Source organism: Dendrobium catenatum, unplaced genomic scaffold, assembly GCF_001605985.2.
Source record: "Dendrobium catenatum unplaced genomic scaffold, ASM160598v2 fragScaff_scaffold_404, whole genome shotgun sequence".
NCBI classification, from domain to species: domain Eukaryota; kingdom Viridiplantae; phylum Streptophyta; class Magnoliopsida; order Asparagales; family Orchidaceae; genus Dendrobium; species Dendrobium catenatum.
The window spans coordinates 145,493-160,462 of record NW_021318866.1 but is presented as its reverse complement, the minus strand read 5'-3'; the positions used below and the strand labels follow the sequence as shown (position 1 = coordinate 160,462).

Here is a 14,970-nt window from a genome sequence, read left to right as displayed (position 1 = left end):
CCAAAAAAAAAAATTCCCTAAAAAATAGTGGGGAAATAAATATAAACAAAAAAAAGAATGGGATAGAGAGATAAATAAGAGAGAAGGGGAGAGATAAGAAAAGAGAAATTCCAGCCACTCTTCTAACGTGATCATGAAAAATAAAATAAAATTCCAAAGGAAGGCCGGAGGTGGAGGCATGGTCTAATTAGTTTTAAAAATTAATTTTAGTGTATAACAAATCTTATATATGATAAGGGTTATATTAATATAATATAAAAGGCCTGAATTTTAATTGGTAGGCCCCCACTGTAGGTCCGCCTCTGAGTATACGGGAAAATTATTACGTTGGGCGTTCGGATTCATCCGGAGGCGAATCCGGACGTGCCATTTCACCCGGAACCCATTGCATTTGGGTGATATGGCGCGTTTGGATTCTCTTCCGGACAATTCAGACACAGCACGTAATAATCTCTCGAGTACACGAATGATACGATTAGGATGGATGCTGCCACCAACTCCGAGCGAGAAGTTCACTGTTCAATCCATTGAATCAGAACAAACCTTAAAGCTCTATAAAATTAAAAGAAATTTGGTAAATGAGCCAAATGAACAGCCTTAAAAACTAAGCTTAATATGACTTCAAATTCAAACAGGGCAAATGTCCCTTTCGCTAACAAACCGAGAGAAGGACAGCCGATTCTTCCCATTTGGTAATTAAGTCTTCTGTAATCAACCTACTTCTTTGCGGTAATCTCTTAGGTGGGTTAAAGGAACGTGTTTCCAGGTTGTACAAGAACCGTCATGACCTGTCCTTTGGCTTTTTACAAATTTTTTTAGTGATTAAATAACCCTTTTAGTCCTAAAAGTCTCTCTCTCTGTCCTCATATTATTTCAGCTAATTTAAAATATATATCATACATCAAATTTACTGCATATTTTATTTTTAACAGATAACCTAATAATTAAAAATGATCTTTTTTTAATTAAAGTTAAAAGAGAATTTGATTTTCAACAGAATAAAATAAAGAAAAATAAATTATTGATAGGTAGTCAAAAACTTATCTTGATCGGGCACGAATCTCGATGCAAAATCAAGTTGGAAAATTCAAAAATTAATTCGGAGATCATATGAACTCTGATTTCAACAAACTTATAGTTGAATTGAACGTCTTGGAAATACGAATCCAACGACACCAAAATCAACTCAATCTAAGTCCAAATGGATCCAAATCAAGGACCCGAAGAAATGTTGGAAGGTTCAAACCACAAATTGGGTTACCAAACAGTTTTTAAACATAACGTGCTTATAATCGAATCGAGCGCATCGACGACAAGAATCCAACGAGCCCAAGATAGCCGAATTCCAACATTATTAAGGCCTACAAATGTCTGACAAACGGTGCATGTTCAAGAGATTCAATATCGTCCGTCCATTCAACCACTCCCCATTTACCCTTGATCTCTAACATATTTACGGGTCATGTCACTCCATAAATCTAAAAATAGACCCCTCATTTCTCTTGAGGGGGGATCGAAGCAAGAAGAGAAGAAGAGAAGAGAAGGAAGAAGCTCCTCCTCGACCATCGCCGGAGTTTCGTCGGACCACTGTTGGACCTTCGCCGGACCACCACTTGAGCCCCTCACCTCTGCCGGACCACCGCCTGACGCCGTTGCTCCACCAGGTACATGAGTCCCTCACCTCCACCGAACCACCGCCTGATGCCCTTGCTCAGCCGGACCACCACTTGAGGCCCTCACCTTCCTCGACCACCGCCTGACGCCGTTGCTCCACCACTTGAGGCCCTCACCTCCACCAGACCACTGCCTGATGTCGTTGCTCCACCGGATATCCATTTGAGGCCGTCACGTCCACCAGACCATTGCTTGACGTCGTTGCTCCGTCGGACCACCACTTGAGGCCCTCACCTCTGCCGGACCACCGTCTGACGCTGTTGCTCCGCCGGACCATGTTGATATTATCTACCTCATTACCTATTTAAGAGATTTTGATGATAACAAATATATGCTTGAATGTTCTTATTTGTGTGCTAAGTATTTCAGGTTTAATGATGTGCATTGTAATTGCTTATGGGATTTACATTGCACAACTCAAGATCAATCAAATGTTGAGATTAAGATGGACCAAGATGTTACATTATCGTAGGAGTTTGTTAGTGGTCCACCAATATTACATGCATGAATTGATTTGCTCACAATCTAAATATCTATTAATTATATATTAATCTTGATATAGAAATATATAAGACTTCTTTATTAAATAAATTTATAACCTTCATATATGTAAAGTTATCTAATTAGGAATATTAAAGGTAATAAGCTTATTTGGCAAAATTTTTATTATATACTTATTTTATTTATGACTTATTTCATATCTATTTATTAATGTATGATTAATTTTATATATAATACATAATATTATTATATTAATATTCAATATATCCTTATATATTAAAAAATTTGCATGAGTCACTATTTTAGTGAATATGATATTAGGATGTCAGAATCGTGGTCTAGTTATTATTGCATTAGATTGTTTGGATTCCATAGATGTAAATTGATATATTATATTACGCATTTGGATCTCATTTGAATTTATAATGAATTTCCAAACATTATCTATTTTAAATAGAACCTGCTACTAGCCGTTTTAGCCCTATTTTGGATGCATATGATGACTTTTTGACCTTCCCTTGTGGCTAGCCGTTTTCTAGCCGTTTGAATGTCATATATATTTAATATAAATGAATTATTAATGAAATATAATATTATTAGTTGATAGAAAACATATTAGAATAATATTTTTATTCAAATAAGCCTTTACTTGCCTTTTCTCTTTAAATACCTCTCTTCTTCCTCATGTAAGGGCTGCTTACACAAGAAAAACTCCAGCAATTCTTTCATACTTCCTTTCTTCTTTACATGCTAAATCTTGAGAGGAGAAGCCTTGAGTTTATTCCAAGAGTTCTTTTCATTTGTGAGATCGAAATCATTTTTGGAAAGCTTCAACACACAAAGCCGAGTAGCATCTCTTAAGTTCTTGAGTTTGCTTTCCATCTCTAAATCTCTACTTGCTGCTTTTTTAGCTTTCACCATATATTTCTTTCTTGAAAAATATTTATCTTATGGTGAAATACTTGTTGGAAATTTCATATTAAAGTTTTCTATATCATATCTTTTACTTCTTTGGTTTAAAGAAGTGAGGTTTGCAAAGCAAACCTGGGATTAGTGAATTCTAGCCCGAGAGTTGGCTAGCGTGGACGTAGGTCGGATTGGAATCCGGGCCGAACCACGTAAAAATATTGTGCCTCTTATTTTCATTCCTTGTATTTATTTTTCTGTCATTTTTTATAAGAATTATTGTGTGATTACTTACTCCTTACAAAATTGTTTTAAAAATCATTTTAATTTTCTTCTTTTAATAAAAATTTTGAAAACCCCAATTCACCCCCCCTCTTGGGGTGCCATAGTCATCCAACAGACCACCACTTGAGGCCCTCACCTCCGTCGGACCACCACTTAAGGCCCTGTGCTCTACCAGGCCACTACCTGAGGCCCGGACTTCCTCCGGACCACCACATAAGGCCGTGTGCTCCACCAGGCCATCACCTGAGGCCCGGACTTCCACCGGACCACCGCTTGAGGCCCTGTGCTTCACCAAGCCACCACCAAAGGCTCAGACTTCCACCGAACCACCACTTGAGGCTCTGTGCTCCACAAGGACATCACCTGAGGCCCGAAATTCTGTCGAACCACCATCTGAGGCCTAGACTCTGCTGGACCACCACTTGAGGCCCTGTGCTCCACCAAAATACCACATGAGGCCCGAACTTCCGCCGGACCACTACTTGAGGCCCTGAGCTCCACAAGGCTACCACTTGATGCCTAGAGTTCTCCCAGAATAATGTCGTTCAACTACGGACTTTCTGACCTCCTTCGCCTACTATAGTCCTTCCGACTTACATCACCAAACAATGGTCTTTCCGGCCTCCATCCTATCGACTATGGTCGTGCCTACCAAACAAACATGTCTATATTGTAACTCCCACCATATAATTCGATCTATATGATGTATATTTGTGACATCAAGCCAAGGCCTTCTCCCAAGGAAGGACCTCAGTTGTAAATGGCTGCAAATACTAGTGGATTCATTCAAACTGGGTTAGACCCCATGGTTTTTATTCTTTTTTAGGGGTTTTCACGTAAAAACTCTGGTGTCTCTTATTAACGCTACACCCTCTCACTTATCTGATTGTGTGCTGGATCTTCGTACAACGTTAAGATGTTAAACTATATATTTCTCTACCGCCGCGAATACTTTAAGACGCAACAATTATGTAGTCAGATCTCATATAATGAGATAAATATTTGTTATTATTGCTATTATTTGTTGTGGTAGACAACCTAAATATTAAAATTTAATTTTGACCACAGATGAAAGAGATTGGAATCTTCTGTAACTTAAAATCCGAACATTATTACTAGTTTGAATAATCTTAAATTAACTAAAATCCACGCAAGAGTGCGATGTATTTCATTTTTCTCTTACTGTATGCCGGCAGCAGGCTTGCCTGGTTCCTTCCACATTTAGAGAATTGACCCGTTCCAGTTTTCTTCTCTTCCCAAACCCTTCCGATCTTGAGGCAGTCAGCATTCTTCCTCGTCGCTTCCAGTAAACAGAAACTTAGATTTTTCCCAATTTCTTATATCCAAGAAAGCAAAGTAAGATTAAATTAAACAAATTCAGCTTGTTCTACCACTCAAATTCGTACAGAACTTCCCCTCCAGGGATTGCTGAGGTAAGAAAATTACATAATTAAGCTCTTCTTATCAGCGATTTATATTGAATCTATTTATTTCTCTATCCCTTTTACGAAAGGTTGTTCCTTTCTTCAAGTTCTGTTATAAATTTTATATTTTGGGGAAGTCAACTCCGAAGATCTGGGAACAATTAATCCTCTGTTACAGGAGTGAATTGCTTCAGATTTCTACCAATTTAGTCAACCAAAAATTCAAAAGGCGCAAGAATGGGAGAGGAACTCCACTTCGAATCCACTGTTCTATTAAAGATTCAATGCCTCAAAATCGAGATTCCATCCACCAAAACAGGTTCTTGTACTCGGAGAGGCCATAGAACAAAACTAGTAAATTTCTTCAAAGCATGCCGTTCCAGAGACTGGCGCCGAAAAATCTCACCTTTCGCTTCCTCCTCAATTTTCAGACAAACGGTGGATGAAAGAGAAGAAATCTCTCTCTCCGTTTCTTCTCCCGGCGATGTCCAACCAAGTTTTCCGGCCAACTTCATAAAAAAGTTAAACTTATCTTCCTTTATTGATCTCTGCAAAGAATGGATTAAACATCCAATGAATATAGCTCTTCTAATATGGTTCATCTGCGTCGCTTCCTCTTCCTCCATGCAAGCTCTTCTCCTACTTGGAATGTTGAACAAAGAATTTCCAGGAAAATCTTCCCAAAACCGCTGGATTGAAATCAATAACCAAGTTCTTAATGCTCTCTTCACTCTAATGAGTCTTTACCAACATCCAAGTCTGTTACACCACCTGGTTCTTCTCTGTAGATGGAAACCAGAAGACATAATAGAGATCAGAAAGATTTACTGTAAGAACGGAGCTCACAAGCCTAATGAATGGGCTCACATTATGGTCATTTTAGTTCTTCTCCACATAACCTGCTTCTCTCAATACGTCTTATGTGGACTCTACTGGGGATATACTATAACCACCAGACCAGAATTTCTTGAAAATTTCTTCAATGCCATTGGGTTCATAGCTCCAACCGTCGCTGCTGCTTATGCCATGTACAGTCCTCTAGGGAAAGAAAGCTCCTCTGATTCAAACGACAGTGAAACTGTAAAGCTAAAGTTAACCAATCAGAGAGCTTCAGTTACTGAACCAGAGTGGAATGGAGGAGTATTTGATTGCAGAAATGATATTTCAGTAAGCTTTCTCTCATTCTTCTGTTGCTTCTGTATCTTTGGTTGGAATATGGAAAGACTCGGATTTGGGAACATGTATGTTCACATTGCCATGTTCTTCCTCCTATGCTTTGCACCTCTATGGATCTTTGGTATTTCAGCTCTGAATATAAGCAATGGTTGGATGAGAAATGTGGTGGCCATATCAGGAATGGTGTTATCTGTGTGTGGATTGATCTATGGAGGTTTCTGGAGATTGAAAATGAGGAAAAGATTTAAACTCGGAGGTAATAGATTCTGCTGTGGGTCTGAAGCAGCTACTGATTATTTACAGTGGTTGTTCTGTTGTTGGTGTTCTTTGGCTCAGGAAGTGAGGACTGGGAATTTCTATGAAGTTGAAGATGGAGGTTTTTACAGAAAGGATTTGGGTGTTGGTGGAGAAGACGATTTTAGTCTGTTGCTTTGTCCTTTGCCTCGTGAGAGCAAAGAGAGTTCAGAAAATGCTTCAGTGAGTTTGAGATCTTGGAACTCAGTTACTGATGCAAAGAGGCCTCCTCTGCAACAGTTGGTAGAGGTGATGTAAGTTGAGAACATTTTGTATTGCGGTGGATATTTTGTTTTTGAAATTGTTGGATCTTTAAATCCATATATAATAACAGAATTGAAAATCAGGATGTTTAGAAAATTAAATCGAGACTTTCTCTATTTTAATTTTCTTAATAAATAATAATTTTAAAATATAAAAGGAAGAAAACTTACCGAAAAGTTGATTGAGATCGTAAATATTTTTCGTCGAAATGTTAATTGAGACCGTAAGTCTTTTTCTTCTAATCATCTCACCAAATATATTTTAGTGGGTGGGTACAATCAATTAATTATTGATGAACATTTTTTCTTTTGAATGTAATTTGTGTTCCCAATACAATTTAATCCTTCGAAAGGAAAAAAACTAAGAGACTAATATTTTTCTCATATATTATCTTCAATCTCTCATGAAGAAATCATCTCTCTTTCATGTAGAACTTCATTCTCTTTTATAAGAAAAGTTTATATCTTTTCAATTTTGAATACATGTATTCCTAAGCACCTCTTTTTAATTCATAAATTATTTTTAATCAATATTAAAATGATAATTATCATGACACATCATCAACCTTATTTTTAATGGCACATCATCATCTTTATCTTTTAATATTTAAAGATATTTATGATGAGTTATTATCATCTTCATGAGATTTTATACAATAAAAATAAAAGGTGATCATAAAGACATTACTAATGTAATCATAATTTAACATTTATATTATGTCACATTATTAACGATGGTGCCCAATTAATATATAATCGTGATTATGTGATGAAGAAGAGATCTATGGACCTATAATTCAAGCTCCAATAAATTTGACCATTAATTTAAATCTTAAATTAATAAATCAAAAATATTAATTTCAATATTCTTCCACTATAAATATGAAATTGCACTCTTGAATTTATAGTATAATTTAATCAATTTAAAAAATTGAATTGTCCATTAATTTAATCATTACATATAAAATAATAATTTGTTTTATTGTATTTCTGAGATACAATGATTCAGTTTATTTCTTCCAAACTATTTTTGAGTATATCAAAAAACAAATGTCATAAGTAGGAGTTTATTAATAACTCAAGATTAAGATTGTTTTATATATGATCATGTTTATGATTAATTTTAAATTCTATATAATAAAATAGAATTTATTAGAGAATTCAAAATTTATCTGGTCTAGTTCTATATAATCATATTATATAAATTACCTTCATCCTTAATATCTCCATATAAAATAATTCAGATAAGATTATTCCATTCTTAATGTTGATGGATTGTACTAGTAATATTTAATTATAAATTTCAACTATAATTAATAATTTTAAATATATTTAGATTATTATCCAAAACTCAATCCTCTTATATATAATTATATAATGAATTATGTTTGCATACATAATCATGGAATCAAATGATAATATCGAAACATATTAAACTTGTCCTTAAATATTTATTTTCGTATAAAATATATTACAATAATATTTCTTTAGGGAACATTCCCTAATAAACTCCCACTTGTCCTAAAGAAAATGAGACATCTTTCTTAATCCCATTGCTTGTACATGTTTTTGAATTTTTTTTTAGGTAGCGTCCTGGTAAATAGATGAGCAATATTCTCTTATGATGTTATCTTCTGTATTGATAATTTACCCTCTTTCACAATGACTCTTATCAAATGATATTTTCTATATATATGCTTAACCCTTTTATGATTTTTGACTTCTTTTGTATTTGATATAGCTGCACTATTATCATAAAATAGTGTTAAAGGTTTTTCTAAATTTGGAATAACTTCCAATTCTATTAGAAAATTATGGAGCCAAACTACTTCTTTAGCTGCTTCTGCAGCATCCACATATTCAGCTTCCATAGTTTAGTTAGAAATACATAATTGTTTTACACTTCTCCAAAATATGGCTTCACCTCCTAAAATAAACATTGATCCATATATAGATTTATTTTTATCTCTATCCGATTAAAAGTTAGCATCAGTGTATACTTTAGGGATCAAATCGCTTTCAGAATACACAAGCATATATTCTTTAGTTCTTATGAGATATTTAAGTATATGCTTAACCGCCACCCAATGAAACCTTCCTGGGTTAGATTGATATCTACTGACTATGCCTATAGCATAACAATTGTCAGACCTTGTACACAACATTGCATACATTAGACTACCAACTGTTGATGCATAAGGCACTTGTAGCATATCATCTTTTTCAAGTTGTATTTGAGGATACTACTTTTTAGAAAGATAAACTCCATGACGTGAAGGCATATTTCCTTTCTAGGAGTTTTGCATCCCGAATCTTATAAGAATATTCTCAATACATATCACTTGAGAACGTGTTAATATTATATTTTTCTGATCTCTTTTTAATTTTATTCAAAGTACAAAACTTGCCTCTCTCAAATCATTTATTTAGAATTGTTTAGATAGTCTTTTTTTACATCAAATAAAAATTCAGTATTATTATCAATAAGTAGAATATCATATATGTAAAGAATTAAGAGAACCACTATCTAATTTTTAAAATACTTGTAAATACAAGGTTCATTTATACTTTGATCAAATCAATAAAATTTAATTGTTTCATTAAATCTTATATTCCATAACCTTAAAGCTTGCTTAAGTCCGTTTATTGATCTTTGTAGTTTGCAAACTTTTTGCTCCTAACCTTCTATTATGAAAGCCTCTAGTTGTTTCATATAAATTCTTTCTTTAAGATAATCATTTAGAAAAGCTGTCTTGACATCCATTTTTCAAATTTCATAATCATAATATGCATCAATGGATAAAATTATATGTATGGAGAGACTGGAGAGAAAATTTCATCAAAATCAATGCCCTCCTTTTGGGTTTATCCTTTTTCCACTAGCCTTACTTTGTAAGTCTCAACTTTTCCATTAACACAAATTTTTCTCTTATAAATTTATTTACATTCTATAAGTATTACCTCGCTAGGAAGATCCACAAGTTCTCAAACAAAATTGAAATAAATTGAATCTACTTAAAGTCTCATGGATTTTAACCATTTTTCTTTATCAAGATCCTCTAATACTTGTTTATATGTCAATGGATCATCGTTGTCATCATTAGATGCGAAAATATATTCTTCTCCATTAATATTATACTGAGAGGGTAGTCTAATGAATCTCCCACTACGACGAGGAAATAAAGGTTCTTGATTTGGAGTGGTGATTTCTTTTTGTTAAATTTTAATAATAATGTTTGTATCCTTTATTATTAATTCATTTAGCAATTCTTTGAGTAATAATTTACTCTGAGGTTTGAAATCTTTTATTTATTCATGTTTAAGAAGAGTAGCATTTGTCGATACAAATACTTTCTTTTTTTGAGGACTATAAAATAACCCTCCTTTAATACCTTTAGGATATCTGACAAATATGCATACTTCTGAACGTGATTCCAACTTATCTATTTTTCTATTTAATACATGTGTCGGACATCCCCATATATGGATGTGTCGTAAACTACATTTACGCCCACTCCATAACTCTAAAGGTTTCTTATGTACTGATTTTGAAGGTACAATATTCAAAATATACATTGCAGTTTGTATTGCATATCCCCAAAATAAATTTGGTATGGATGAGTAACTTAACATAGACTTAACCATATCGAGCAATGATTGAGTTCTTCTTTCAGCAACATGAAAATTCATTAGGGATGTTAGGCCATATGAAGCGGCCCAAGGATAATTAAAAGATAGAGGTGAATCAGTATTTAAAACAAATATAATCTTAAAACAAAACCAAGATTCCCCATAATGAAAATCAAAGTGCAGAAATTAAATGTGAAGTAATAAAGGAAAGAACACACCAGATTTATAGTAGTTCGGTCAAACCTTGACCTACGTCCACTCCTTGGAGGCACCATTCAAGTATTGCACTACAAAAGTGTCTCTCCTTTAGCTCCGACAGCTAGGCGGAGAAGCCCTTACAAAATCACTTCCACCTTCCCCGGTATGGCGGAGTCGCCGGGTCCTTTGACACCAAAGAGCCCTTACCAAAGTCTTGAATCCGACGGTATTAAGGTGCAAGCCTGCCAGAGCAACCGTGTGGAATCCCCCTCCACACTCCCTTGAGTCCCCCCTCACAGGATCTTCTCCATCTCTCAGACTTCATCCGTTCCTCATTCCTTTTCAAGCTCTCTCTTCAAGTTCTCCCCAAAAGAACGAAGCTACAATGGCTGCCAAAGACACTTACAAAGTGCCTTGTCAAAGCTTAAATAGAAGATCTCAAAACGAGCTCATTAATGCAACTTTTCAACTTTATTGTCCAAGCCGATATAAATATCGTCCTGGCCGATTAACTCAAATTCAAGTATAATTGTCCCTAATATCACCCGAAATAGATGCTGGTCAATGTCAATTGTCCAAGACATCGTCTCGACCGATCCTGCGCTCGGCCCGATCGATGTGATCGAATCAATCAGCCTTTAATGCTTTCCAAAGATACCAGATTAATTTAAGCATAATTGAGTTAGATCGCCCTGGACGATATGGATATCATCCTCGCCAATTTCCTAAAATAAAAATACCTTAATTGATCATGGTGGATGATTTTTTTCTTAATTAATCCTATCATCCTAGCTGATACAAGTATCTTCTAGGCCAATCGGCTTAATGACAACTGCCTTAATGAGGATGCCCTAATTAGGAATTCTATTTTTGAACCGATCGTTCAGGCCGATATAAATATCATCCTGAATGATGTTACCAAAAATAGTAAACTCTAAGGAACAGTCAGAAAATATTCCAGGGTGCGTGTGTGAAAAGTTACATAGCATCAGGAGCCACACTAATTACAATAGACTCAAGAAAGGAAAAAAAGGATACAAACTGACTCAGACCTAATATATCCAATCTTGAGCTGATTCCAAATTTCAATATGATCTTGTGGACGTGAAATGTCAGTTGATAAGGCAGTCGTAGGAGAAATAAGAGTGTTTGTTATCATCAAAATCATAAACTAAGAAAACAGATCCGCAACAATCTCCCCCTTTTTTATGATGACAAATATTACTATTTGAATTTGCAAAGAAGAAAATATCTTCTCCTAATCTCCCCCTCACTAGAATAAAACTTTAAAAATAGGGGAGATAAAAATTTTTTTGTTGTTTTTAATTTTTTGATAGAAAAAAATAAGAAAAAAAGGATACAAATTCAACACTACATTCTCCCCCTTTAACATTATAAAAAAGAGAAGGGGTACGAAAGAAATCTTAAAAAGAAAAAGTTACATCTTAGTTTAAAAAAAAAACTTAATAAGAAATGGATTGACAACGCATAATCCAGTAAAGGTAAGAAATTCAGAAATTGATAATCTAAGCTCAAGTTCTTTTTAAACGATCAAAAACTTTTTAGTCCAATATCTAAATCAAGGAATAAATTAGAAAAAAATACTTTTTTTTTTTTTTAAAAACTCCTTTCATAAAACATATCTCATAGAAGATTAATACAAAAATTGTTGAATTAAGAATCATGATTTTCAAGATCAAGTATCGAAAATATCCAAGATTTTCTTAAGCTTTGAGTAAAACAAAAAAAAAAGTAAGCATACTCTTTATGGGCTCATTTTAAATGACAAAATGATTCAAACAATACATAAAAGAAAAAGGAAAAACAAAATTAAAAATTTTAACGAAAAAGAAAATAAAAAAAGAAAAAAAGAGTGAAACAGAAAAAAAAATAGAAAAACAAACAAAATTAACAAAACATGCAAAGACAAAAAAATAAGGCACACAAACAATGTTTTAAACATCATCTTGCTCCTGGTCAAATGATTTAGAAGCTAGGTCTACCCAAGAGATTTTTTGCTTTTCATTATTTTTCATTTTTATAATTTGCTTAACTTTACCATTTTCTTTTACAGGAAGAGTTCGCAAATTATGGCACTGATTTTTCATGTGTCCATGCTTCCTACGTCCAAAGCAAACAATGTCAGAAGAAATCTTAACATTCTTATCATTTTTATCTTTGTTTCACTTTTATTGATGCTTATGCTTTGGTGAGTTTTTTAATTTGCCTGATAAGCCATCGTTTTCATCACCAACTAAGCCACTTTTCTCCGAGTCTTCAGAGTTTAGCACTATCATCTCACCTACATCCAAAATTTTTTGACCCAAACTTTGCTCGTAGGCAATGAGTGAGCCAATCAAATTATCAATAGAATATTCATTCAAATTTTTAGACTCACAAATAGCAACAACTTTGGCATCAAACTTATCAAGTAGACAACGTAGAATTTTATTGACTTTTCAAAGTTTGAAAACTCCTTCCCTAAAATATGCAATGATGTCATAATTTGAATAAATATAGTATACATGTCTAAGATCAATTCATAAGGTTTCATGCAAAATAATTCATAATTATGCATTAAAATATTCAATTTGGATTGCTTGATTTCACTCGTGTCTTCGTATATGGTGTGTAATTTATCCCAAATTTCCTTACCAGTAGTGCTTTGATACCACTTAAAAGTTTGTTAGGGATGTTAGGCCCTATAAACCAGCCCAAGGCTAATTAAAAGAGATAGGTGAATCAGTATTTAAAATAAACACAATCTTAAAACAAAACTAAAATTCACCATAATGAAAACCAAAGTGTAGAAATTAAATGTGGAAGTAATAAAGGAAAGAACACACCAGATTTATAGTGGTTCAGTCAAACCTTAACCTACATCCACTCCTTGGAGGCACCCTTCAAGTATTGCACTATAAAAGTGTCTCTCCTTTAGCTCCGACAGCTAGGTAGAGAAGGCCTTACAAAATCACTTCCACCTTCCCCGGTGCTGCAGAGTCGCCGGGTTCTTTGATACCAAAGAGATCTTCTTCTTTGGTGAACTTCCCTTTAGATGAGCATTGAATCTAACAATATTAAGGTACAAGCATGCCGGAGCAACCGTGTGGAATCCCCCTCCACACTCCCTTTAGTCCCCCCTCACAGGATCTTCTCTCTCTCTCAGACTTCACCCATTCCTCACTCCCTTTCAAGCTCTCTCTTCAAGTTCCCCCCAAAAGAACAAAGCTATAATGGTTGTCAAAGACACTTACAAAGTGCCTTGTCAAAGCTTAAATAGAAGATCTCAAAATGAGCTCATTAATGTAACTTGCTGACTTTATCGTCTAGGCTGATAGAAATATCATCCTGGCCGATTAGTACAAATTAAGCTCAATCAGCCCGGGACGATTTGGGACGATTAGAAGAAAATTGATTATATTGTCCAGGCCGATACAATATCGTCCTGTCCGATTAGCTCAAATTCGAGTACAATCATCCTGAATATCGCCCAGAATAGATGCTGGTCGATGTCAATCATCCAGGACATCATCCCGGCCAATCCTACAATCGGCCCGGCCAATGTGATCGAATAAATCAGCCTTTAATACTTTCCATAGATACCAGATTAATTTAGGCATAATTGAGTTAGATCGTCCTGGACGATGTGGATATCATCCTTGCCGATTTCCTAAAACAAAGAATACCTTAATTGATCATGGCGGTTGATTTCTTTCTTAATTAAGCCTATCGTCCTAGTTGATTCAAGTTTCGTCTAGGCTGATCAGCTTAATGACTGCTGCCTTAATGAGGATGCCCTAATTAAGGTTTCTGCTTTTAAACCAATCATCCAGGCCGATATAAATATCATCCTGGACGATGTTACCAAAAATAGTAAACTCTAGGAAACAGTCAGAAAATCTTCCAAGGTACGTGTGTGTAAAGTTACATAGCATTAGGAGCCACACCAATTACAATAGACTCAAGAAAGGAAAAAAGGCTATAAACTGACTCAGACCTAGTCTACTTAATCTTGAGCTGATTCCAAATTGCAGTCTGATCTTGTGGACCTGAAATGTCAGTTGATAAGACAGTTGTAGAGAAATAAGAGTGTTTGCTATTATCAAAATCATATACAAAAAAATAGATCTGCAACACAACACCATTTTATTGTGGAGTTGTTGGTGTAGTGAGTTGTAACGAAATTTCATTCTCAATTAAATAATTTTTGAATTTTGTATCTAAACACTCACCATCACAATCTAATCGAAGTATTTTTAATGACTTGTTTAATTGATTTTCAATATTAATATAAAATTCTTTAAACTTTCTAAAAGTTTTAAAGTTTCTTATCATTAAATAAATGTAACCATATCTTGAATAGTCATCAATAAAAATGACAAAATATTCATAAACACCTCTTGCTTGTATATTAAATGGATCACAAACATTTGAATGTACAAGTTCAAGTGTTTCTTTTGCTCTTTCACTTTTTCCAAAAAAAGTTCTCTTAGTCATTTTTCCTTCAAAACAAGATTCACATACTGGTAAGGTTCTGATTGTCAGTTCTTTTAAAGGACCATCCTTTACTAATATGTCAATCCTATTTAAGTTTATATGACTAAGTCTAATATGCCATA

General features: G+C 34.4%; 1 protein-coding gene across 2 annotated transcripts; it reads left to right on the top strand.

Annotated features, from left to right (window-relative positions):
- Window positions 1-4,521: 4,521 nt before the first annotated feature.
- LOC110108608 lies at window positions 4,522-6,606 on the top strand. Of its 2 annotated transcripts, none has more exons than XM_020839414.2 (2): window positions 4,522-4,799; window positions 4,969-6,606. In XM_020839414.2, exon 2 carries the CDS (start codon window positions 5,028-5,030, stop codon window positions 6,516-6,518), a length of 1,491 nt encoding a protein of 496 aa, XP_020695073.1. In that variant the 5' UTR covers window positions 4,522-4,799; window positions 4,969-5,027; the 3' UTR covers window positions 6,519-6,606. The 2 variants fall into 2 exon arrangements, with proteins under 2 accessions (XP_020695073.1, XP_020695006.1); XM_020839347.2 differs by having other exon boundaries at window positions 4,880-6,606.
- The last annotated feature ends 8,364 nt before the right edge of the window (window positions 6,607-14,970 follow it).

What these genes read in the sequence shown, in the direction of transcription:
- LOC110108608 (XM_020839414.2), top strand. Translation starts at nt 5,028, where the DNA reads ATGGGAGAGGAACTCCACTTCGAATCCACTGTTCTATTAAAGATTCAA.